Raw genomic sequence first — 27,439 nt, 5'->3', positions numbered from 1 at the left:
TGTTAGTGCATCACCATCTGAATTTTCAGATTGGTGTTTTGGTTTTACAATTCTCTCATCATGCCACTCTCTCTAAATTCTTATTCTCACTAGTCATTATTCCCTTAAACTCAGTCTGAAATTCTCATGGTCAGAGAAAGGTATATCTGAGTAGATCTGCATATATTAGTAATCCAAGGGGAAGAATCTTGCATGGAGGAAGCAAGTGAAGTTGCAAATGAGAGGGGCTAATTAACTGAGCAAGGTCTCAAACCCATAATTGTGGGCAATGACTTTGGATTAAAAGAAATGTAAGGGTCTTACTTCCCGCCAAGATTGCAAGGAAGAGGGAAGAAAATGAGTGGAGACAATGAAGTATATTAATGAAAAGGACAAGATGGCTTTGGGTCTTTAAGTCAAACAGGAGGTTACTTTATCTTTTAGAGTTAAATGGTAAGGAGTTAGTTTTAAGAATATTTTGGAAAGGTGAGGGGAAAGTCATCTGGATCATGAACTCTGGAGGTGGCAGTAGTTTTTTACCTTCCAGTCACCAGTGATTGGCATGTAATAAGCACTGAAGAGATTGAAAATATTGCAGAGAGGAGGTCAGTAGTAATGTGTCTATTAGGGGTGACTAGTCTGTAGTGGGTACAGGAAGAGATGATAAAGGCCGAGGACAGATGTTTCGCTCAGTGCAGTAACATTCCCTGACAGAAAGAAAGTAGTGTGGGTAAGGGTGAAGAGGGAGCTGAAGAAAAGAATGCAGGTGTGCAGAAAGTGGAGGTTTCTGGAGGCAGGCTGTGATCTGTTTCAAAGAGCAGGCCTGTGGAATCTTATTTCTTAAATCTTCCCTCCTGGGGCCGGCCCCGTGTTTGAGTGGTTAAGTTCACACGCTCTGCTTTAGCCAGGGTTTCGCCGGTTCAGACCCTGGCAGACATGGCACCACTCATCAAAGCCATGCTGAGGCGGCGTCCCACATGCCGCAACTGGAAGGACCCACAACTAAACATACACAACTATGTACCCTGGTGCTTTGGGAGAAAAAAGGAAAAATAAAACCTTTAAATCTTCCCCCCAAGTAAAAGATCCAGAGCCTGCTTACTACCACCCTGCCATCAGGCTCTGTGCAAGGGTTCTACATCGTAGAAGAGAGAGCTTTAAAAATGGTGCTCTTTCAGTACTTAATTAAACCTTGTATTAAACCCATATATAACAGCTTCTTCCAAATGTGCAGTCTCTCACATGGTTTCAGCAGGAGTTAGTGTATGTTACTGGATGTACAACCAGTACTGTGCTGATGGATACATATCAGAAAGATGAAAAATACCAAGTTCAACTTTTTTTTTTTTTTTTTTGAGGAAGATTAGCCCTGAGCTAACATCTGCTGCCAGTCCTCTTTTTGCTGAGGAAGACTGGCCCTGAGCTAACATCCCATGCCCATCTTCCTCTACTTTATCTGTGGGACGCCTACCACAGCATGGCTGGTCAAGCGGTGCCAAGTCTTCACCCGGGATCTGAACCAGCAAACCCCGGGCCACTGAAGCGGAACGTGTGCACTTAACCGCTGCACCACCGGGCCGGCCCCCAAGTTCAACTTTTAACCACATTTTTTCCCCTGGTTTGATGCTTTTGCATATATACTGTTTTTTAAACATGCTGTTTTTTCTGTTTTTGTGTCCTGTTGATGTCCAGTTATTTCTTTTTGCTGTAAATAGTCATTCTCCCATTTTATTCTAAGTAGTTTTATTGTATGATAACTTTAAGACTGTATCATAAATCTTATTCTAGATTTCTATTTGAACTTAGCCTTAGTTTCCTAACTTACATTTGGGCATTTCTTGAATAATTCAACCTTTTGTTTATTGCTCTCACACTGTGGTATTCAACAGACTTGTTTTTCTCATCAATCAATATTAGAGCCTAATGTATAATTTTTAGCTTGTGTCAAAAAGTTTAGGCTTTTGGAAAATATTAGTGATGTCATTTTGGAGGTACAGACTATACTTAACTATGATATGATATGATTATCATATTTAAACTTAGAAAGCTTTGGTATTTTATAATAAGATATTATGTTGGGGAGTTGGTGTTGCAGCTCTTGCCTCTAGCCAGGTACAAGTTTTGATTAATACACTGGTAACCAAGTTTGGCGTTAGTATGAGGCTTGAACTTGTCTGGATCTAGACATAGAAATTTTTTTAGATAAATGATGTGTAGTCAGAACTCTGTTTCCATTAAAAAAAAAAAAGGACAGTCATGGGATGGGATGCATTTCTACTAATAAATCTTTGCTATTGTTTATATCCAGAAATAGGGTCTTGATTGTACTCGTTAAGACTAACAGAAAATTGTTTTCCCTGTTTCCCACTCTCTTTTGTTAAACAACAGCCTAAAACTTAGGCTTTTCTAGTTTGAGAAATAAGAAAAACTAGAATATTTATTAAAGCAACGTAGCAACATAATGAAGTTTAGAATGTACAGGACAACCATTCATAGATTCAGCATTCTAATCCAACTATTGTTATCATTTGTGTATTCTCTTCCAGGCTATATTTGTAGGTGTGTATGTGTGTTTTATTGAGGTGAAATTCACGTAACATACAATTAACCATTATAAAGTGTATGATTCAGTGGCATTTAGTCTGGTCACAATGTTGTGCAAATACTGCCTCTTCTTATTTTCAGACATTTTTCATCGCCTTAGAAGAATACCGCTGCTCATTAAGTAATGCCTCCCCATTTGCCCTTTCCCCCAGTAACGGCTAATCTGCTTTCTGTTGCTATGGCTTTTCCTATTCTGAATATATCGTAACAAGGGGGTCAGTATGTGATGTTTTGTGTCGGGCTTCTTCCATTTAGCATAATTGCTTTGGAGCTTCATTCTAGCTGTAACGTGTGTCAACGTTTCGTTCTTTTTTATGGCTGAATAATATCCATGTGTATGTGTATAAATATAAAAAACACGATTTGTTTATCCATTCATCTGTTGATGGGCATTTGGGTTGTTTCCACCCTTTGACTATTATGAATAATACTGGTTTAAACATTTGTGTACAAGTTTCTGTGTGGACATAGATTTTTACCCTTATGAGAGAAATTGCTGAGTCATATGGTAATTCTGTGTTTAATTTTTTGAGGAACCACCAAGCTGTTCTCCACAACATTCCCATTTTACATTTCCACCAGCATTGCACAGGGATTCCTATTTCTCCACATCCTCACAAATCTTTATTATTTTCTGCTTTTAGTATTAAAGCCCCATCCTAGGAGTTGTGAAGTGGTATTTCACGATGGTTTTGATTTGCATTTTCATAATGACCAATGATACTAAACATCTTTTCCTAAGCTTGTTGGCTGTTTGTATGTCTTTTTTTGAGAAGTACCTGTTCAAGTTTTTGCCCATTTTTAATTGGATTGTTTTTCTTTTTGTTGTTGAGTTGTTGAGTTCTTTATATATCCTACATATTAAACCCTTACATATGACGTGCAAATATTTCTCCAATTCCAGAGCTTATCTTTTAATATTCTCAATATTGTTCTTTAATACATAGGTTTTAATTTTTATGAAGTTCAATTTGTCTGTTTTCTCATTTGTTGCTTGTGCTTTTAGTGTCAAATCTAAGAATCCATTGTCAAATTCAAGGTCATAAGATTTACTCCTATGTTCTCTCTTAATGGTTTTATAGTTTTGGCTCTTAGATTTAGGTTGTTGACTCAGTAAAAGAAAAACTCTGTTTCTCTTTTACTCTCGATACTTCTGGCCACCAAATGCTTGGGGGTTTTTCCCCCCACATCTACCAATTCTCCAACTCCCTAGACACCAATTGGGTGTCCTACAATTTAATTCAATTTTGACACTATCTGAGGGTAGTGTCATATCCCAAAGGTTAGGAGATCAGTCCCACAAGACTACCACACACACACTTCATCCGCCAGTCTCAAGTCCCAGGTTGTGACCTGTACTTCTGACTAACTGGCTATAAATTGGGGGTTCCCATGACCCCCTCCTTGCTTTGATCATTTGCTAAAATGGCTTGCGGAACTCAGAAAAACAATTTACGTATTAGATTACTGGTTTATTATAAAAGGATAAAACTCAGAACAGCCAGATGGGAGATATGCATAGGGCAAGATATGTGGGAGGGGAGTGCAGAGCTTCTGTGCCTTCTCCAGGCATGTCACTCTCCTGGCACCTGCACATGTTCACCAACCCAAAAGGTCTCCAGACCCTGTCGTTCAGGGATTCTTAGGCTTAATCATGTAGACATGATCAATTATCAACTCAGTCTCCAATCCTTCTCCCCACCCCAGTGAATAGGGGGTGAGGCTGAAAGTTCCAAGCTAAGAATCATAGCTTGGTCTTTCTGGTGACCAGCCCCTTTCCTGAATCTATCCAGGAGCCCACCAAGAGTCTCCTCATTAGAACAAAAGATATATTCTTATCACCCAGGAAATTCCAGGAGATTTAGGAACTCTGTCAGGAATCAGGGCCAAAGACCAAATATTAGAACAAAAAATGCTCTTAGTAGATTTATCTCTTAGGAAATTACAGAGTGTCAGGGAGCTCTGCCCAAAAGCTGCTAACAAAGACCAAAATATATATTTCTTATTATGGCAAAGTATCATACCCACTTTGAGTTAATTTTTGTATATGGAGTAAGGTAGGGTTCCAACCTCATTCTTTTGTATGTAGTTATCCAGTTGTCCCAGAACAATTTTTTGAAGAGACTGTTCTTTCCTCATTGAATGATCTTGGACCCTTGTCTAAAATCAGTTGGCCATGGATGTTTGGATTTATTTCTGGACTTCCTGTTTTGTTCCATAAATCTATATGTCTGTCCTTAGGCCAGTACCACGCTGTTATGACTGTTATAGCTTTGTAGTAAATTTTGAAATCAGGAAGTGCCCGGCTCAAAGCCCTAACCCCTCTAATCACATGACTGTTTTTTCTAGTGACCATTTATTTATTATATGAAAATATTCTCCCATAATTTACTAAAGTGTTTTCGTGGTTTTGTTTCTTAATCCATCTGGAGTTTCCTCTGGTGTAAGGTGTATCCCAAGACCATTGATTGAAGAGCCCTTTATTAGATACGGCACCTTGTCATCAGGTCCTGAGGCCACTTTGTGAAAAGCTCCCTCTGGGGTCAAACGCAGAACACCTGGATGGTCTGAGGGGCACAGGCACACCAGTCAGGACAGACTGACTGACTTGCTGTGTGGCAAGGAGGATGCAGCTTGGGGAAGGTGGTGGTGGTGGAGATGGAGAGAAGTAGAACATTCCAGAAATATTTAGGAGCCAAAATCAAGAGGATTGGTAATGAATTAGATTGGGGGCCTTAGGGAGAGGCAGGTGCTAGGGATGACCTCCCGGTTTCCAGGTTGTGTAACAAGTGGTGATGGGCTTGCAGACATAAGACAGCTGGATGGTTATTAGGGATCCAGAGACCCCATAGCTGAGAAGGAAAGCGAGGTTGCATGGGGTCTGGAAGGCTCTGACCCACCCCTCTGTGGCTCCTTTGCTCTCGCTGAGGTTATGTGGGACCCCACCCCACAGCTCCACTGTCTCTTCCTACTGGCTCCTCATCAAGGCCTTTGGGTCTCACTCCCAACAACTGCATTGGCCCAGCCCAGCTTACTGACTGGTTCCTCTGAAATTGTGTCCCCTTCTTTCCAGTCAGCTCGGCCAAGGGGCTGGGCTCCGTGGTGTCGCCACTTTTGCACTGTGGACTCAGTAGACACTAGTGTGAGGGGGAAATTATCACCGCTCTGCTTTTTCAGTTAGGAATTTCATTCAGCTTCTAGTAATACACACTAACAATAACAGTGGCTTAAACCTGGTGGAAATTGATTTTTCTCTTATAATAAAAGAAGGCCAAAAGTCGACAGTTCCAGGCTGGTGTGGAAGCTCCATGAAGCTACCAGGATCTGGCCTCCTGGGTTCTTGCTCAGCATCTGCTCTGTGCAGTTTTGTAATCTGCCTCATATACATAACATGTTTAATGTTATTGTATATTTACTTTTTGATGTTACAAATTGTATAGCAGTCTATTTTGAAAAAAAGTGGTCAGTTGTAGAATTCTAAGTAAAAATTGCATTTGATAAATCATGTTATTTTGGTGAGCTTAAGTATTTTTAAGACTAACCCCTTTCTTTAAGTACCTTTTCACCATTGCTTGCCCAGTAACTTCCACACTGGTCGTCTGCTTCCATTTTCATTTTATTTTCCGCAGTTGCAGAAGGACGAATACTGTAGAATGATGGTTGCCAGGTGCTAGGGGTAGGGAGAAATGGAGAGTTGTGGTTCAACAGGTATAAGGTTTCAGTTAAGCAAGATGATAAAGTTCTGGAGCTCTGCTATATAACGTTTTGCTCATAGTTAGCAATATTGTACTGTATACTTAAAAATTTAAGAGGGTTGGGGCTGGCCCCGTGGCCGAGTGGTTAACTTTGCGCGCTCCGCTGCAGGCGGCCCAGTCTTTCGTTGGTTCGAATCCTGGGCGCGGACATGGCACTGCTCATCAAACTGTGCTGAGGCAGCATCCCACATGCCACAACTAGAAGGACCCACAATGAAGAATATACAACTATGTACCAGGGGTTTTGGGGAGAAAAAGGGAAAAAATAAAATCTTTAAAAAAGAAAAATTTAAGAGGGTAGATCTTATATGTTCTTACCATGGTTAAAAAAAAGAATTGAAATGATAACATTAACAAAAATGGTGGCGAAGTATACCCAACAATTAAGTTGTTTGTCAGCTTAAAAGAGAAGATTGAACCTAGCTTGATGGAAGAAGGTATAAAGAAGAGAGTTGAGGAGACAAGAAGACAGGGAAAGAGTTCATAGAGTTCAGAGAGAATCTTGGCAATAAGCACTTCTAAGACTGAGTATGTAGCTGATAGCCAAGAACAAACTTGGGAAGGGTGGGCATCATATAGTATTCTTCCATGGCTTGCTGTGTTTAGCTGCTGTTACCTACAAGTGCAAAAAATAAAAAGTTAGGAAAAATTGAAGATGTGCCATTGTGATTTCCGACTGTACTGACATAATTCCCTTACCAATTGTACATGAACTACTTCATGTGTTGAAATGTGTTGTAGCAGAACAGTACTGGTAATTTTCTACCTTTTCTGTGCTTGTCATGCCCTCTTTCTCCTCTCAGTGCCCTGGTTTCAACCTTCACCACCTCTCATTTGTTCTGTTTCAGCCATATCTGCCCTTCTGATCTCTTCTAATTAATTTGTTATTTATAAAGTTACAAGCCTTGTCTGTTGGAAACATTGAATCTGTTCAAACCAGCCTCTGTCATTAGAACATGTTTTTCAAATTCCTTGTATGTGCAAATTATTCTTCGTGGTCTCTACTTTCATACTTTTTCATTTTATCCTTTCTGCTGTATGGTAGAGGTTTTTTTCACAGCATGTTTTGGAAAGTATGTTCTTAGTTTTAAACTGTTTTTGGTTACCTTTAGGACCTCAAATAACAAATTTTTAAGCCTACATATTTTAATTTATCAACATCCCCCAAAATTTTATCAAATGACTCTGTACTATAAAAGATGAGAGTATTAGGGCTGGTGGTGTAGTGGTTAAGTTCACGTGCTCCGCTTCAGCAGCCTGGCGTTCACAGTTTTGGATCCTGTGTGCGGACCTATACACCGCTCTTCAGGTCATGCTGTGGCAGTGTCCTACCTACAAAAAAATAGAGGAATACTGGCACAGATGTTAGCTCAGTGACAATCTTCCTCACCCAAAAAAAGAGAAAAAAGATGAGAGTATTAATTTGTGTATTTCCTTTGTATTTTCCTCTTTTTCCAGCCATCTTTGTCTCCCAGTTTTTGTTAGAATACTTTGTGGTATAGATACTGTCTTGACTTATTTTGTTACACTTTGTAACTTTGTAGCCTTTTTCAGAACTATTAAATTTACATTCTGTTCTAGGTCCATAGCAAATTGTCACGTACATTTCTGTCCTTAAATGAATTTATTGTCCATCTCTTATGTCTTGATACGGCTGTTTCTGTGAGTTCTTTATTTTGATATAGCAAAGGATAAGTCTGTGTATGGCTTATAGTGCAGTAATTTATTTTCTGGAAATACAGTGAATCCTTTTTGATCAAATTTGGGTCTTCATGTCAGGAAATTTATCTTTAATTATGTTTTTTTCTTATTTATTCTCTTTTTCTCAGAGACAGTCATTAACTAAATGATAGATCTACGTAATCATCATCTTCTCTCTAACCATGTTATTGCCATACTTTTCCTTTACATCTTATTTGCTTTTTCTCAAAATTGTTTTCTATTAATGACTCGGTTTTACTGCTTTGACTGTTCTGTTTGTTATTGATGTATTTATTAGTTCTGCTGTTATATTTGTCTTTTCTATTTTTCTTTTTTTAACTCTATATGCTACCTTTCCTTTCAGTGTAATTTTGATCATATGAGTTTTATTTTTCTTGAGAATGTAAAGCAGTTTTTTCTGAATGGATTTTTCATCTGTCTTTTGAATACATGGTCTAGTTTGAATGGTTTCCATTAGGCCTAGGGAAGCCTAATGCAGCTTTTCTGGTTTTGTAGAAGGAGGGCCTTTGACTTTCCGTGGTCTCTGCTTCAGGATGAACTTATCTGTTACTTTGGAGGCCTAGGGCTTCATGTGTTGTATGGTGGTGGTGGTGGTGGTGGTGCTGAGGTTAGGAGTGAGATTGATTTATTTGTGATTTTCTTAGTCCTGCTTTTTCTAACTCTTCTTTAGCCTTCCTTTTGGATAAAGGACAAAATGTAGAACCTTGACACTTTTGCCCTGGTAAAGTACCATTTGACCACCAGGGGAAGGGGAATTTCAGCTAGTGCATTCCACATCTTTTCCCTTATCGCATCTGTGCCTCTGTGTCTGCATCTGCCAAGTTGGCAATGCCAGTGCAAACTTCTCAGGGCATGCTACATAGGGATTCTGAGAGTGGTCTTTTAGTTTGAACTAACTTGTTTAGTATCTGAATTGATGCTTTTTAATAAAATTTCCTGGTATGAGTTTGAGGTCTTTTTCTGGTTTAGAGATATTTTAATTTTTTTATTTTCTTTAGTTTTGAGGAGGGATATTCTTCTGCAAACCTGTACCTATGCCACTATCTTTCCTGGAAGTCTCATAAGTACTAGAAAGAATTTTTAGGATTAAAAAAGACCATTATTTAAACTGAAATAACATTCGTTGTCAATCTAGCTCTGAATCACTTCTGAGAGAAACGCCTGCATTCAAAACTTTGCACAGTGGAACAGTAAGGGGTTTACTTCCTCTGGGACACTCTTTAATTAACTTCTTATTTGGGACTTCTATATGGATGCAGACATATTCAGAAGTTTCCTGAGACAGTGAACCTGAAACTTCAGTATTCAAAAGAAACTCTTCTGGGATTGGTTTAAAATGCAGATTTCTGGACCCTCTCCCCAGAAAGTCAAATCACTGGATTTGAATGGAATCCCAGAAATCTTTTTAGCTAGCTTACCCTGATGCAGGTGGTCCACAGTTTAATTTTCAGTAATTCTATCTTAATGTTAAAATCTGATTTAAAGCCAGTCCTTATGGCCTGTTGGTTAAAGTTAGTTGCTCTCACTACTTTGGCAGCCCAGATTTGGTTCCCCATGCGCAGAACCACACCACTCGTCTGTCAGTAGCCATGCTGTGGTGGCAGCTCACATAGAAGAACTAGAAGGACTTAGAACTAGAATATACCACTATGTACTGGGGCTTTGGGGAGGGAGAAAAAGGAGGAAAATTGGCAGCAAATGTTAGCTCAGGATGAATCTTTCCCAGCAAAAAATAAAAAATAAATTTTTAGAAAATCAGATTTAATTATGAGATAGATGTCTTAGTTAACTAAAGTGTTTCAGGCTGTCCCATGGGGCAGGATAGCTGACAGCTGCTTGGCTCGGCTTCTAGAAGACCTACTGTGTACTCACCAAGATAGATATTTTCTTAACCCTAAAGCTTAAGTTCCAAAACTTGGGGATTTTGTGAACTGGGAAAATCTTCACTCACTACCACCCCCCTCAAACAAGAAATATCACATAGGTTGCCAGTTTTTTATTCTGCTGAATGAGGGCATTAAAAATAAATCAACAGGGGCCGGCCCTGTGGCCAAGTGGTTAAGTTTGCACACTGTGCTTTGGTGGCCCAGGGATTCGTGGGTTCGGATCCTGGGTGCGGACATAACACTGCTCATCAAGCCATGCTGAGACGGCATCCCACATAGCACAACCAGAAGGACCCAGCACTAGAATATATAACTATGTACTGGGAGGCTTTGGGGAGAAGAAGAAAAAATTTTAAAAAAGAAGGTTGGCAACAGATGATAGCTCAGGTGCCAAGCTTTAAAAAAATAAAATAAAATAAATCAACAATGAAAGAAAGGACATTTTTAACACCTCCTCGCCACAGCCACCAAAGATATAAATTTTTTTTTAAATGTAAGAAGAACATAGCTTTATAATACAGATAGTTTTTTATTTTTATTTATTTATTTTTTAGATTTGTTTTTTAATTTTTTCCTTTTTCTCCCCAAAGCCCCCCAGTACATAGTTGTATATTCTTCGTTGTGGGTCCTTCTAGTTGTGGCATGTGGGATGCTGCCTCAGTGTGGTTTGATGAGCAGTGCCATGTCCACACCCAGGATTCGAACCAACGAAACAGTGGGCTGCGTGCAGCAGAGCGTGCAAACTTAACCACTTGGCCACGGGGCCAGCCCCATACAGATAGTCTTTTAAATTAACAACATTTACCTCTAAGCAAACCCACTCTATTTTCCCCTTTTTAAAAAAAAAAAAAAAATTTATTTAGTTATGTATTAATGAATACCTTCTCATGGACAATATTTAAGACCTGCTGCTTGGTATTTGGAACAGTGCACTTATAAGAGGCACTACCTGAATGTGATGAGTAGATACATACCTCATATCCTCTGTTTTCTTCCCAGTTCGGTCCTTTGGTACAGAAGACAGACCAACAGATCGTCCAATACCACCTCGAGATGAAGTCTTTGAATACATTATATTCCGTGGAAGTGATATTAAAGACCTCACTGTTTGTGAGCCGCCAAAACCACAATGTTCTTTGCCTCAGGACCCAGCTATCGTTCAGGTAAATGGTAGTAACTTTGTCTTGGAGTGTAAGTAAACTTCATGTACATGACTAGCCTTAGCTTTTGCCTCTTCTGGGTTTTTGGTGTTTTTAAATTTTCTCAATTGAATGGTCATGTAGGTTACTATTTCTTAGTTATCTAGATACCTAAAATACTTGGATAATGTTTTTACCTAGGTTTTCTCTTTAGATCATAAGTTTGGGCTAAATAAAGTAAGAAATAGCTGAGGAATTTATTGTTATTTATTTATTTTTTTAATAAGGCTGATTTATTTATTTATTCTTCGAGGAAGATTAGCTTGAGCTAACTGCTGCTAATCCTCCTCTTTTTGCTGAGGAGACTGGCCCTGAGCTAACATCCCTGCCCATCTTCCTCTGCTTTAAATGTGGGACACCTACCCCAGCATGGGTGCCAAGCGGGGCCATGTCCACACCCGGGATCCAAGCCGGCGAACCCTGGGCCGCCGAAGCGGAATGTGCTAACTTAACCGCTGCACCACCTGGCCAGCCCTGGAATTTATTTTTATCATAAAATATTTTCTAATTTCAACAACAGTTCAAATAGCGAACATTTATTGAGTTCTTGAGCTCTAACTGTATGAGAAGCACTATCCAAAGCACTGCACGTAGAATGAGTCAATCCTCACAACACCTTCTGAGCTTGGCACTATAATTATTCTCATTTAGACAAGTGAGGAATATGTATATATGATATTTATTTTTACTCAAGGGCATAGCTGATTAAACGCTTGTGGCCCTCATAGTTTTCTTCCTGAATGCATTTTCTTCTCAATCTTTTTTCTTGCCAGAGTCTTTGGTCATTTGCACTGAAATAATGCTTTTTGATTTTTTTTAGTAGTGTAATACTTCTGGATTCTTTTAAATTAACGTTCCCTTTTTTGTGCTGTGAGTGATAAATTCTTAGTTTTCCACAAAATAGATTCTTAAAATGTATGTTATCTTGCATAGGATTTGTTTTACTTCCAGCTATTAAAATACCTGGGGGGCTAGCCTGGTGACGTAGTGGTTGGGTTCATGTGCTTCACTTTGTCAGTTTGTAGGTTTGGATCCTGGGCGTGGACCTTCCACCACTCCTCAGGCCGCACTGTGGTGGCATCTCACGTAAAATAGAGGAAGATTGGCAACCGATGTTAGCTCAGGGCCAATCTTCCTCATCAAAAAAACATACTTAAAAATAAAATTCTAATAAACTCTTCTAAAGAAAACATAAATGGTATATAAAATTAGAATGGAAAAAAAGAAAGTGCCTTTTAACACTTATTTACTATTTATTTTTCCTGAATAGAATATAAGATAAGCTTTTTAATAAGAAATGGTAAATATGATTTCTTGCAATGTAAACTGAAGAAATTCTCTGCTTTCATCTCTACCCTCGCGTTTTAGTCTTATTTTTGAGGAAGGAATCCTGAGAGAATTTAAACTGCTTAAATGGAGGGAGAGAAAACACATTCTAATAGAGATAGCTGCCTACACCAAAGAATAGTGTTATCTGATTGTCTCATATATATCTTTTGATAATTCTCCAGGGAACCAATTAATAAGTAATTAGCTTTATGGAATGAGAAAAGCCAAGAGAGCACAAATCAAAATGGTGTTGAATAACTTCTTCCACCCCCCGTAAATTTTGGCTTCTGATCTTTGGATTCATTAATTCAAGTGGTATTTGTTGAGCACCTGCCATGAGCCTAACACTAGCAGTGAATACACAGACAGGGTTGTGCCATCAGTGAGCTTATGTCCTGGTGGCTGTATACTTCATATTTATATTATGAAATATTTTATATTAAGATAAATTAGTGTATAAAGTGTGCATGTGTACATATTAAAATATATTTTATGTTTAGTAAGTTAAGGGTTTTATAAAATGTTCTTTAACTTGATAACCATATTTAAAAATGTAAATGGGTTTGTGTACATGGTTTGTTTCTGCATCTCTTTCCTATAAATTTAATAGTATACCTTAAATTATTGAAAATAAGAGTAAAATCAAAGGTAGATGTCTTATGTTAGCACCAGACTAAAACTCAGAATAACCAAATGTGATTTTTCTCAGAGTTTTTAAGCAAAGTTATTTCACTTACTCAAGTAACTTTTCCTCAGTTCTGTAAATCTGCTATAAAACTCTTAACTCAAGAGTTTATTGTAGAAAAAGTATTTATAAATCACATTGAGTGTAATTGATGTATATACAAATATGGAAATCAGAAGGTTATTCGACTTTTAATTTTAAATGCATGTTGTAAGTTTAAAATAATTTCTTTTGTGTCTAGTAGTTGTACTTTAATGGTTTTCTAAGAGATGTAAATATCCAGATTTCTTTCTGTTATGTCCATGTTGTTTAGAGCCTGGAAGAATAACCCATGATCTTTCTTCAGTCTTCGCTAGGCTCATCTACTTCTTCATTCCAGTCAGTGGGTTCCTATGGACCTTTTGGCAGGATGCCAACCTACAGTCAGTTCAGTCCAAGTTCATTAGTCGGGCAGCAGTTTGGCGCTGTTGGTGTTGGTATGTTATGCTTTTTTTTTCTTTTCTTTTCTTTCTTTTTTTTGGTAATTTCCCTGTCTTTACCACAAAGATACATAAAACTTACCACCTTTTCTAACCTGTTATTTTAAAGACTTTATTTAATATCCTTAATGACTAATGGTTCTATAAAGGTCATCTCTCAGAGTAGTCACATTTTTTTAAAACCTGGATATATCCAATTACAAATTTCATTCAATGTTGTTTTAAAGTTACATAAGATATCCATTTAAAATAAGCATTTTTTCCCAACAGATAGGTTTTCAAAAAAGGATTGAAGATAATGCTATTATTACTAGGGAATAATAATACCATTAAGGAGTATTTACGTTATGTAGAATGTGGATGGTTGTCTCATTTAACACCACCTATGATAGATACATAGAGCGTGTTTGAGGGCATGGTGTTTTGTTTCTGTCGTAAGGTTTTAGAAACATAACACTATAAAGAGAATATATAGGAGGGCTGAGCTGATAGTAGTCCTACTTGTGATTGGAAGACAGAGGCACACCTTTTTGTGTGCAAAAGCTAGATGTAATCAGATCAGTTCAGTGTTGTTTTCGTAGTTGCATTTTTGGCTCTTAAGTACATCTTTATTGAAATTCCCACAGTAAAGAATAACTTTTTAAATCTCAAACTTTAACCCTTAATCTTTTTTAGTTGCACTGAAGTAATCATTTATCACTTTACTTTGTTTCACTGAATCACAAATCCAGTTTCAAGTGAATCTTGAAACTCGTTAATGTACTAGCAAATTGTTAAAATTAATTCCTTTCTATGAATATACTTTTTAATATAGTTGTGACTTTTCACGTATGTAAATTGTTTTACTTATTCACAAAATAAAAAAGGATGAGAAAAGTTAAGTCCTAAAATTGAGTGAATACAAATAGAAACAACTGCTGCTGGTTTGATAACTGGTTATAAAATTGATAACATAAACACACAGAGAAAATAATTCAAGTAACTTTTACACTCTTAGTAGGATATATTATAAGAACAAATAGAACTGTAAAAAAACTTGACTTAGGGTTTGTAATTGGTAGTGGTATTGGTGGGGTTTTTTTTGGTGAGGAAGATTCCCTCTCAGCTAACATCTGTTGCCAATCTTCCTCCTATTTTTGCTTGAGGAAGATGATTAGCCCTGAGCTAACATCTGTACCAGTCTTTCTCTATTTTGTGTGTGGGTCACCACCACAACATGGCTTGACAAGTGATGTAGGCCCACATCTGGGATCCGAACTCACAAACCCAGGCTACCGAATTGGAGTGCCCCAACTTAACCACTACACCATGGGGCAGGCCCCTGGTGTTGTTTTGTTTTTTGTTTTTTGTGAGGAAGATTGGCCCTCAGCTAACATCTGGTGCCAGTCTTCCTCTGTTTTGTATGTGGGCACCATGGCTTGGTAAGCAGTGTGTACATCCATGCCCGGGATCTGAACCCGTGAACCCCGGGCTGCCAAAGAGGAGCATGCAAACTTAACCACTGTGCCACTGGGCTTGTTCATTTTGAAACTGTCTTGTCTATATCACTGGCTAGGGCGAATGAGTAATATATTGATGTTATTGGGAAATGGTGTTCTTACTGTGGAGAAGGGCGATACAAATATGGAATGGGGAAAGGTAGGGAAGAACCCTGCACTGCTGAGTGTGAATTGGAGGTATGAGTATGAACTCAGTTTTTTAAAACTGGTTGTTTCCTGACTCTCTTCATGGAAAGGGCCTAGAAGCAATGATACCCAGTAGCAAAGAACATGTGTAGACCCAATTCTTGGTTTCTAAATACTATTCTCCACTGAAAGGAACCTAGGCCCCTTGAAAAGAAGAAGAAAAGAGGAAACAATGTTCTTTTTTAACAGAAAAATGCCAGCTAATAAATAGAAGGAATGGTAGATAGAGAAAATCACCATTTTGTGATCGCCTGTTTAATAGCTAGGATTATCTAAAAGCGTTGCGTGGACAGTATTGGAACAGGATATTAAAATAGTTTCAGAGTATCATTCCACAGTTTACTTATTATTTACAAAGGGGATAAAATGTGTCTTTGTAATGGAGAGATCTGATGGTCACCATCTTAATCAAGTCGTCAGGTTTAACAGTGGCCTTGCCATAGTGAAATGGTTATATGTCTCCTGATGTGATGATATAGGGATAGAGGGGGTTACACAGCTTCGTCTTTGTGGCGTTCTTGCTGAAAATGCAGATTCTAATCATGAGGAAATGGATATATCTCTAGAAGGCCAACCTCTTTGAAGGAGTCACTGTTGTGAAGAGCAGAGAGGCAGCGGGACACCTTTAGACTTGGGAAGACTGAAGAGACATCGCATCCAAATATAATGTGTGGTTGGACCCCTGGTTAAAAAAAAGTTGGTAAATGGGCCAGCCTGGTGGCATAGTGGTTGGATGCACATGCTCCACTTTGGCGGCCTGGAGTTTGCAGGTTTGGATCCCAGGCACAGATCTGTACACCACTCATCAAGCTATGCTATGGCAGCATCCCACATAGAAAATAGAGGAAGATTGGCACAGATGTTAGCTCGGGGACAATCTTCCTCAAGCAAAAAAAAAAAAGTTTGTATAGATAATGTTTTAGGAACTACTAAGGGACTGTGTATGGACTAAATGTTGGATGGTGTTATTATTGTTGATTTTCTTAGATGTGGTAATAGTATTGTGGTTAGCTATATAGGAGAATGTCTTTGTTTTGGGGAGATGGGTTTGAAGTATTTAAGGATAAAAGGTCAAATTGTCTGTAGCCTATCTAGGCAAAAGAGAAGTGTGTATATCACAATATAAACAAATGAAGAAATGCAATAGATGTGGCAAGATGTTAGCAGTTGGTGAGTCTAGATGAGAAATATATTGGTCTTCAGTGTACTCTTCTTTCCATTTTGATATTTTTCAAAATTAAAAAATTTAATTATTTAATTCATTTTAGACTTACTCTTGGCTATAAGACTTACTCTGGAATAGTGTAGTTTTGGTCCATGTACCTCCTATCCTATTCAAGTAGTAAGACCAATGTTAATTATAGATATTAAATCAAGATACACCCTGTGTTAGCTATAACTGTTAGAACCCTATTCTGAGGATTCAAGTAAGGGATGATTGCAAATTATGTTATCCTTTTGAGACTCTTCACTAAATTGAATAGTTGGCTAACTTTGGGATTATTATTGTACTTACCTCCTACGTTACTGCTAAGTTTGCATGACTTCATGTGTATAAAGCGTTTGAACAGAGTCTAGCACATAGTGTCTGCATAGTAAATACTGCTTCTGTTCTTCACAGTCTGCTCCTCTAATGAAAGTATTTCATAGTGGGGAAATATATATTCCTTGTAAATGCTTTTATCTAATTTTAATATTATTTGGGGTTGCTGGTTTAGTGTTCTTTCGGTGTCACAAAGGTAGAGGGTTTATTGATGTTTTCCATGTTGGTAGAATAATTTTTGTAGTGGCAAATTGTGTTTGATTGTTTGATTTCCATGTTGGTAGGATAATTTGTGGAGTGGCTAATTAGAAAACTATATAATATTTAGAAGTTGTTAAATGAGGAGGAGGAAAACTGTAGCATTGATTAAGCTGCAGATGTTTTTTAGAAAAGGAATTAACTCAGCTGTAGTTCGTGTTGGCATAGCTTAAGCCAGATTATAATCTAACCCTCTTGTTTTCATTTCCAGTCCCTAATATTCTGATTGAAAAAGGAAGCTTAAAATCAGGATTACACTGTTGCTATTTGATTGGGAAAAGAATTTTGCATTTTAATTTTCATATATTATTATAGTCATTTTACAGTTTTGTTTGCAATTTATATTGTGAAAGATTAATATTATTAATAGTTATAGAGCTTCTAAAAATAAAGATCTACAACCCAACAGAAAATAGACAAAGGTTAGGAACTAACTTTGCCTTTTGCAGAAAAAAAATATAAATGGACCTTAAACATGGAAAGATGCTTAAATTTTGCTTGTAATAGATATATAAACTAAATCTGCACCAAGACACCATTTCTCATTATCAATTTGGCGAAAACCCAAAGATTTGAATATCTACGCTTTTGGCAAGATTGTGGGGAAACAGATACTCTCATACATTGAAAGGAATGATGCACAAGATAGAATTAAGGCACTATTTTTTTTAAGCTGATGCTAAAATAATTCTCATGTGCAAAGATTAGGTCATTATTGGCTTTAATTTCTGGACCCTTAGGAAAAATTACCTCACAGTAAATGAAGCAGCAAAACAGTCATGGCATGCTGTGGAAGCCTCATCATACTCTTGTGGGCAAGGTAGAGAATATTGGCTGAACAGACAGACATATGGGTACATTTCAGCTGGCTAAATAATCAAACCATATTGGACGATGATTCTCTTAGGTCTCCAGTGTTTTGTACAGATTAATTTTTAGTCACTGAGTTTGATGAACACTTAAAAGGCATGTTTATGAACTTTACAGTTAGCATAAAGCCAGGAGGGTATTCATGCATTAGTGATAACAGACTGAGGATTGTTAAAGATCTACTTTGGCAAAGTGTAAAGGAATTAAACCTTCCAGTTAAAAGGCAGAGGTCATCAAACTGAATTTAAAAAAAAAAACAAGACACAACTATATGATGTTTATAAGAGATGCAGTGAAAGACGGAAAGTAAAAGAATAGAAAAAGGCATGACATACCATGCAAACAATAATAAAAAAACTATTTTAGATAAATTAACATCAAACAAAGCAACTTAAAGATCAGGAATATGACTAAGATAAAGAGAGATTCTTCATAATGGTACAGAAAGCAGTTCATCAGGAAGCTTTAACGATCCTAAATGCATATGTAACTTTTACCCAACAATTGCAGAATATAGATTCTTTTCAAGTAAACGTGGACTGCTCAGTGGAATAGATCAAATCCTGGGCCATAAAACAAGTTACATTAAATTCAAAAGGATAGAAATCATGCAGGGTATCTTCTCAAACCACAAAGAAATTAAATTTGGAATTAAGTAATAAAGATAAATTGAAAAATATCCAAATAATTGGAAATTGAGCCAACTTGTAAATCCTAATGAATCAAAGACGACATCATAAGGGAAATTAGAAAATATTTTTTCATTTAATGATCATAAAACACAACATATCAAAATTTGTGATTGGAGCTTAAGCATTGCTATGGGGAAATTTCATACCTCTAAACACATATATTAAAAAACAAGAATGTTTTAAAATCAGTGCTCTAAGCTGCCAGCTTAAGAAGTTAGAAAAAAGGGAAAGAAAATTAGCTCAAAAGTAGTAGAAGAAAATTTAAAAAGCAGAAATCAACAAAGTAGAAAAAACAAAAATATGTATAAGATCAGCAAAGCCAAGAGTTGGTTCTTTGAAAAATTTGATAAAAGTAACAAGTCCCTAGCAAGACTGATCAAGGGGAAAAAAAGACCCAACTCACCAATATCAGGAATGAAAGAGTAGACATCACTATAGATCCTAAAAGGATAAAATGAAGATATTATAAATAACTTTATTTCAACAAATTTGACGTCTTCAATGAAATGGACAAATTCCTTGAAAAATACAACTTGCCTAAACCAACACAAGAGGATATAAAATCTCAATATTCCTGTATCTGTTAAAGAAGTTGAAACTATAATCTCCCACAAAGAAAATCTAGACTGTTTGCTTTAGTGATATTCTGTCAGTTAGGGAAGAAATAATTTTACCAATCTTACACAAACTCTTTGAGATAATGGAGGAAGAAGAACACTTCCTAACCAAATAACCAAGGCAAGCTAAGATACCAAAATCTAATGAGTTCATTACCAAAAAACTTACAGCTCACCGTCTCCTAGGAACATGTATGTAACAGTTCTTAACAGAGCATTAGCAGTGACAGGCAGCAATTCATGAAAAGGATAATACGTAGTGACAGAGTGAGGTTTATCTCAGGAATGGAAAGATGTTTTAGCATTTGAAAATCATTAGTAATTTACCACATTAGCAGAATAAAGGAGAAAAACTTCAGTCCCAAGAGATACAGTACAGGCATTTGATAAAACTCAATACCCATTTATCAACAACTAAGGGATGGGAGGCAATTTCCTAAATGTGATCAGTGAAATGAAAAGCTTACATACATAATGATGAAATAATGAATGCTCTTCCCTTGAGGTAAGGAATAAAGCAAAGGCAAAATTGTCTATTATTTAGTGTTGTTCTGGAGGTCCTATTCAGTTCAATAAGGCAAGAAAAACACAAAAGATTTAAAGGACGGAAAGGAAAAGCTAAAAATATCTGTATTTGAAGGTGATGTGGTTGTGTGCGTAGAAAATGCAAAGGAATATTCAAACCACTAGAATGAATAGATAAATTTAGCACAGTAAGGGGATACATGGTAAATATATAAAAATCACCTGTATTTTTGCATTCTAGAACAAGACGGGCTGGCAAACTATGGCCTGTGTACCAAATCCAGTTACCCTCCTGTTTTTGTAAATAATGTTTTATTGGACAGCTACACCCATTTATTTACATAACATCAGTGGCTGCTTTTACACTACAAGGCAGAGTTGAGTAGTCATAACAGATCATATGGCCTTAAAAGCCTAAAATATTTTTTGCCATCTGGCTACTTAAAGGTACAGTTTGATGGCACCTGATCTAGAACAGATTATTGGGAAGTGAAATATAAGGTGCAACACAGCTTATAATAGCATTAATAACATCAGATACCCAGGAATGAATATAACCAAAGATATTTTAAAAGCTCTCCAACAGACGTTCTTTACTTTAATGGTTAAAAGCACGTGTACAATGTCCGTTTCATAGGCTATAAGTCAGGCTTCTTTAGTTCAAGCCAAATCGGTTTTGAACCCAAATAGTTACCCCAAATATCTCAATATATGAAAATCTCTTGTCAAATTGAAGAAAAACCTCATCTTTTATCAGAGTAATATGCACTCGGGTTCCATTTAGTAGGTGTTTATTGAGTTCCTGCTAAGTGCCGGACATTGCACCAGGAGGAAGAGATATAGAGACAAACAAAACACGGGCCAGGGCCTGGCCCCGTGGCCGAGTGGTTAAGTTCATGCCCTCCGCTGCAGGCAGCCCAGTGTTTCCTTGGTTCGAATCCTGGGCGCAGACATGGCACTGCTCATCAAACCATGCTGAGGCAGCATCCCACATGCCACAACCCACAATGAAGAATGTACAACTATGTACTGGGGGACTTTGGGGAGAAAAAGGAAAAAAATTAAATCTTTAAAAAAGAAAAAAAACACGGGCCACCTGTTAGTAAGCCCTCAGTCTAACATGGAAAAGACATTTTTGCCAGTGGGACAGAGATGGGAGTGGCAGGTGATGGTTATTTGGAAATCTTAAGGAATGAACAGGAATTTGCCCTATCTAAGGTGGTGAAAGGAAGATATTCCAGGCAAACTTTACAGCCTGAGCACAGAGGCGTAACATAACAGGGTGACAAGGAGACCACAAGAGATTTATGCAAGATAAACACATAGATGATATCTTTATTTAAAATATAAACACAAGTAAACATACATGTGTATTTATTAAAATAAATGCATGCATCTTATAATAAATAAAGACTAATAAAAAAAAAAAGAACCTCTACAACAGTGAGAACAGTGGTTCTCATTGGAGAGGGGTTAATTTTACTCCCCTCTTGCAGGGGACGTTTGGTAATGTATGGAGACATTTTTAGTTGTCACAACTAGGGGATACTGCTTGGATCTAGTAGGTAGAGGCCATGGATGCCACTTACCATCCTTCAGTGCATAGGGCAACCCCTCACAACAAAGAATTCTCTGGCCCAAAATGTCAGTACTACTAAACTTGAGAAAACTCAGCTCTACAATGAAAACCACAAAACATTGCTGAGAGAAATTAAAGATCTAAATAAAATGGGGAGTGGCATCCTGAGGGGAAGCATTAAAATGGACTGGAGTCCATTGTCTGTTGCCTTGGAAATGCTAGGACAGCTCTTCATAGACCCGTCTGCTCATGTGGCTATTTGTGCAGATACTTGGTATTAAAATAAGTGAACCTTACTGTTGGTGTGGAATGTATCATTTCTGCTATGCCATCTGATGTGGGTCCTTGCTCTCCCATCTGTATAACTGCCTAGGACACTGTTGTGTATGTTACAAAAATTGTTTGCATTCAAGGATGCTGGAGTGTATATTGGCTTGCTTTATCCTATATTGTCAAAGATTTCTCACACTATTTTTTGATGTACTTTGAAGAATTTCTGGGATTATTGAATCTGCGCAAGTATTATGTGGGAGTGACAGTTATCATTATCATTAAAATGGTATATTACTTTATATAATTGAAAAGTTAAAATTTTTTTTGTCATTAAAAAAAATCTCTTAAAGCTGGAAGCTCTTTGACATCATTTGGAACAGAGGCATCAAACAGCGGTACCCTATCCCAAAGTAGTGCAGTTGGTTCTGCCTTTACACAGGATACAAGATCTCTAAAAACACAGTTATCTCAAGGTAAGCTGCTTTTTCTTGCAAATATTTCCATGCTAAACTTCTGTAGTGTTGTCTTTCTCTGAATGTAAGAGCTTTTGCAGTTTGTAAATGACGTGTAATTTCTATTTGATTCTTTTAAAATTTGTCTACTAATTGCTGTTGCAATAAGTATGTTGTTGAACGACTTCCACTGTTTAGACTTTTTACAATTCTTAGATCATAAAACTGACACAATGAACATTCTCTAAGTTTCACAATTTTTTGCAAAGCAATTATATAACTTGTATATAACACTTAACTATATCAGATCAGTCCCAGACTCACCCCTGAAGAGGGACTATCCTTGATGAGTTTGAAATAGCATCTGAAAAAACAAACTATTCATTATGCTGTTGTGTCTTTCCTAGCGTTCTCACAGGATCTAGAACAGTGATTCTCAATGTAGACCACCCACAGCCAGATCATCTGGAGTGCGTCCTAAAGATGTAGATCCTGAGAACTGCCACAGCAGAGTCTCTGGAGCTTTAAGAGCTCCATTTTAATAAGCTTCTTAAAGGATCTTGTTTCATTTTTTAAAATTCTTTTTTTCCACCAGCCAGTCTTATAACCTTCAGTGATCCCAAGATTCCATATTTATTTTTATCTTCTGCTAAAGTGGATGTTATCGGCTCATTGCTTTATATGGATGTTTACTTTTAAATAAAACAATGTGAAGTCCTCAGAAAGATACTATAATCATAGGACAATATTTTTAAAAGTTATCGAGGGTAAAATCAGACCAGTGCTAACGTAATCCTATGTATCTCTCCTTAGATATTTTGAAATAGTTGTAGTTGCTATTATTCATACTGATTTTAAATAACTTTTTAATTTTTTAATAGTCTAAAGATTTGTTGCAGATGAATTAGAAACGCAGTAAGCTTAGGGAAGAACATTAAAATACCCATTATCTCACTACCCAGAAATAGCAGATATTTACATTTGGTCCTATATACTTCCAGGCTTTTTCCTAGGTTAATATAAGTGTATATTTTTATGTATGTTGGTTTGTTATTTTTTTTAAGATTTATTTCCTGGAGAAAATACTTAATCTTTTTAAGCGTTAGTTTTCTAAACTGAGGAACTTTACTGGTAACAGACTTACTGTGAGGATTAAATTTTTTTAAATTTATGCAGTGCCTTTAGCATACTGCTTAACACATAGAATGTGCTCAGTAGATGTTAGCTATCTTAATCAATAGCCAACATTAACCTTAACATTGAAGCACCAGAAGAGTTTTTATCAACATCATAAATAAGGATGCCTGTTTTCATTGCTACTCAGCATTGTTCTGGAATTTTTAGCTAAATCAGGAACACATGAAAAAAGCAAGAGGCATAAATATTAGGATTAGTATTATTTGCCAGTGCCTTTGGAATTGAGAATTCACTGAAAAACCTAGAACTAATAAGAGACTTAAATTAGATAGAGGTAAAATGTAAAGTAAATGTACAAAAATCAATAGTTATCCTCAAACCTAACCCATTGATTATGTAATGAGGATAAAAGAAGATGCTTGCAATAATGAGAAATAAAATTGTGTATCAAATACATAGTAAGAAATATGACCAACCTCTATGATGAAGAATACAAAATATAATAGAGGGATATAAAAGAAGCCACACATAATTGAAGCAACATATCTTATTCCTAGATACAAAGATTTAACATTAGGAAGACTTTACTTCTCATATTAATTAAATTTACTGTACCTTGAGTAAATCCAAATGCAGTAGTAGAACTTAATAAAACAGATACACAGACTACCTTAAAAGTAAACATGGAAGTATAGCTGGACATATTTAAACAATAAAAGTAGTGAGATAGGGCTTCCCTACTTGATAACAAAGCATACATAAAATAAAGCAGTGCAGGAATAAATTTCGAGATAAATGGAACAAATGTGGGAAACAGATCCAAGTATAAATAAGTAAGAAGTATGTGATAAAGATACTATTTTTAAATTAGTAGAGAAAGGCTTGCTGTCCAATAAGTGATGTTGGGACAGACAAGTGCCTGATCATTTGGGGAAAATAACTCTAGATTCCTTCCCTCATACTTAGAACTAAAATAAATTTTAAATACATTGAAATGTTAAATATGAACTTGAAAAAGTTTTTTTTATTAGAAGAAAGAGGTGTATTTGTATAAAACAATGGCAGAGAAGGCCTGGAAATCTGCATTTAAATTTCACTGACTAAAATTTCTGAATTTTACAAAATTAAAACACCTAGAATTTTCTTTTAACTATGATAAGAATGTAAAGATAGCTCAAGGGGTATGTTTTTATTATGCTGAAATAGCTTCTGGGTTTATTCCTAATGATACGTCCAGTATCGCCTATATTTCCTTGTTTATAAGAAAATTGCCACCCTGACTGTTAGGCTTTAATTACAAAAGTTTTTAAAGTATGCAACAAATAAGTTCTTACTTGCTGTGATTGTCCTGTCACTTGTAGTTCTGTAATACTTGTGAGTCACAGGATCTTTTCTCAGAGAAAAGTCTTGGTGGGGTCGGCCCCATCACCGAGTGGTTGAGTTCGCGCACTCTACTTCCACGGCCTGGGGTTTCACCAGTTCAGATCCTGGGCGCAGACCTGGCACCACTCATCAGGCCGTGTTGAGGCGGCATCCCACATGCCACAACTAGAAGGACCCACAACTAAAAATATACAACACGTACCGGGGGGCTTTGGGGAGAAAAAGGAAAAATAAAATCTTTAAAAAAAGAAAAGAAAAGCCTTGTTGAAGTAAGTTTTGTGTACTTATAAGATCATTAATGTAGTATTGTAAAATTAGCTAAACAATAGGTTTCTCAAAAAACTTACCACTTATTTTGTAAATCCTTTGTAAGGTGATAAGTGATTACAAAATGATTTATCATAGGCCAAAACTTAGATAAACCACCATTAGAATCAGTGGGGAAATTATACATTGTTTCTATAACTATATAAATGGCAGAGTAAACCTTGGCATCTTTAAATGCCTGGATACGTGTTTGTAGTTGCATACTTTTGATAACCATAAACTTGGGGAATATCACTAATAAACAGTCCCTGAAGCATCTGGTGCACAACCACCAATGTATTGTCAGCACTCACCAGTTGACCAGTTGTTTGGTGCCTGTGCAGATATGCACAGGTAGGTAGTAACATTTGACGCATATTTTGGATTTTTTTTAATGTAAAATTAGCATAATGATTTAAGCAAAACATATTTTGGTGCAATATCCTGGGATATGAGAGCACCTTGAGCAGAGATTTATTGCGACCATTATAGGGACAAAAGAAATGATAGGAGCACCAGTGTTACATTCTTCTGTTCATACTGTGACCAGGTTCTAACCTCATAAAAGGAAATATGAGATTTGTAAGTACAAAACCCATATTAAGCAAAACCTTGCCAAGAGATTTTTCAAATGGCAAGGAGTGAGTATGGCTACTGTGTAATTATCTGAAGGGTTTATTTGTTGCTGGCCTTTTAGTATTGATGTTTAATTACCGAAACCCCTAAGGTATTGAAGAACTTCACCTAGCTTTCTAGTTCTTTACTTCCTTTGTAATAGAAATTTAATATAGATAATACATCTAGTTATAAAGGTATCAGTTGAGACATATCTTCAGAAAGTATTAGAAAAGTTAAAGCCTCTGAGCTTGATGGCTGAAGTGTTGGTATGATCTTGTGGTGTGGTTATTGGGGAAAGCCTGCATCTGACCTGCCTTTACCATGATCTTCGATAATATTCCTGGAGAATCTTGTACCAGGCAGCAGTTTTTGAAAAACTTAGTTAACCCTTATTCCATCAGGTAGAAATACAGATAAAGTTTCAGAATTTTTTGTTTGTTTGTTTGGGGGTTTTGTGGTTTTAGAAATTTTTTTTTTTTTAAGATTTTATTTTTGCTTTTTCTCCCCAAAGCCCCCGGGTACATAGTTGTATATTTCTAGTTGTGGGTCCTTCTAGTTGTGGCATGTGGAATGCCGCCTCAGCGTGGCTTGATGAACGGTGTCGTGTTTGCTCCCAGGATCCGAACCAGCGAAACCCTGGGCTGCTGAAGCTGAGCACGCGAACTTAACCGCTCGGCCACTGGGCCAGCCCCTGTTGTTTTAATGTTTCTTTACCAACCTGATGACCAGCCCACTAAAGGTAACCAGTTTTAAACTCTGGTCTAATAAGTACATGAATTCAAATTTGTGCTAAGGATTTGAAGTGGTAGAAATAAAACTCTAGATGATTTTTTAGGGTCTAGATTATTTTGAAAACCCCAAAGGATAGGGTAGTTTCTTATCTTTTGGTTGTGTTTTAGGTCGTTCAAGTCCTCAGTTAGACCCTATGAGAAAAAGCCCAACCATGGAACAAGCAGTCCAGACCGCCTCGGCCCACTTACCTGCTCCGGCACCTGTTGGGAGAAGGAGCCCCATATCAAACAGGCCTTTACCATCTTCCAGCCAAAAAGCAATAGAGAATCAAGAGCACAGGCGAGGTAGAGCTTTAGCTATTTACTGTTCCTTAACTGACTAATCCATGTTTCATTCACCTTATTTTCATTAAAAAGATATGAATGATCCTAGAAGGTTTAAACTGAACTTGATTGAATGTTCAGTCTTTCAAATTTGACTCAAAGTAGTGATGGTGGTGGGGATATAGATTTTTTGGTTTTGTTTTGGGGTGTTTTTCCCCCCTATTTCTAACTTTACTGAAGTTTTTGATTATGAGTGCTGAGTTGATTTGTCCATTTGTGTGTCTTTTATAGCTGAAGTACACAAAGTTGCAAGACCAGAAAATGAGCAACTCAGAAATGATAGCAAGAGACAAATAGGTAAGTTACTTGGATCTGAAACCCATATCCTTTGGCTCTTGATAGAATATTTAAAATGTATGATGCATAATTAGCATAGAAAAAAGAATGATGAGGGTTGGTCACTGTAAAGGAGTAGTACAGGGGAATTTCATTGTGGTAACCGAACATTGTGTTCTGTTCTTTATGTTAATTATGGTGGTGGTTGTGTGGATCTACATATGTGGCAAAATGTCATAAAACTATGTGTAAAGACATACCCAAAAATGAGTACATGCAAAAACTTGAAATCTGAATGAGATCTGTAGTGTAGTTAATTATATGTTGTATCAGTGTCAATTTCCTGGTTTTGATAATGTTCAGTGGTTAAATAAGATGTTACTGTTGGAGAGCAAGCTGAGTAATGGGCACATACAACCACCTCTGTACTATATTTTCAATTTTTTTTTTTTTTTTTTTTTTTTTTTTTTTT

The 27,439-nt window shown here is 36.9% G+C and overlaps 1 protein-coding gene across 4 annotated transcripts in view; it reads left to right on the top strand.

The window, feature by feature from the left end:
• Nucleotides 1–27,439, top strand: part of LSM14A (LSM14A mRNA processing body assembly factor) — a 49,859-nt gene that overhangs the window by 10,144 nt on the left and 12,276 nt on the right. For 2 of the 4 annotated variants that reach the window (XM_046681469.1, XM_046681470.1), the window contains exons 2-6: nt 10,946–11,109; nt 13,506–13,635; nt 22,031–22,153; nt 26,476–26,652; nt 26,923–26,988. In XM_046681469.1, coding sequence (XP_046537425.1) covers nt 10,946–11,109; nt 13,506–13,635; nt 22,031–22,153; nt 26,476–26,652; nt 26,923–26,988 — 660 coding nt within the window. The remainder of the gene's footprint in view (nt 1–10,945; nt 11,110–13,505; nt 13,636–22,030; nt 22,154–26,475; nt 26,653–26,922; nt 26,989–27,439) is intronic. The other 2 variants (XM_046681471.1, XM_046681472.1) reach the window with 1 other exon arrangement.

This window comes from Equus quagga, chromosome 13 (genome assembly GCF_021613505.1).
Source record: "Equus quagga isolate Etosha38 chromosome 13, UCLA_HA_Equagga_1.0, whole genome shotgun sequence".
Lineage (NCBI taxonomy): Eukaryota > Metazoa > Chordata > Mammalia > Perissodactyla > Equidae > Equus > Equus quagga.
Note: the sequence above shows the minus strand (reverse complement) of the source record. Positions and strands in the feature narration are given on the sequence as shown.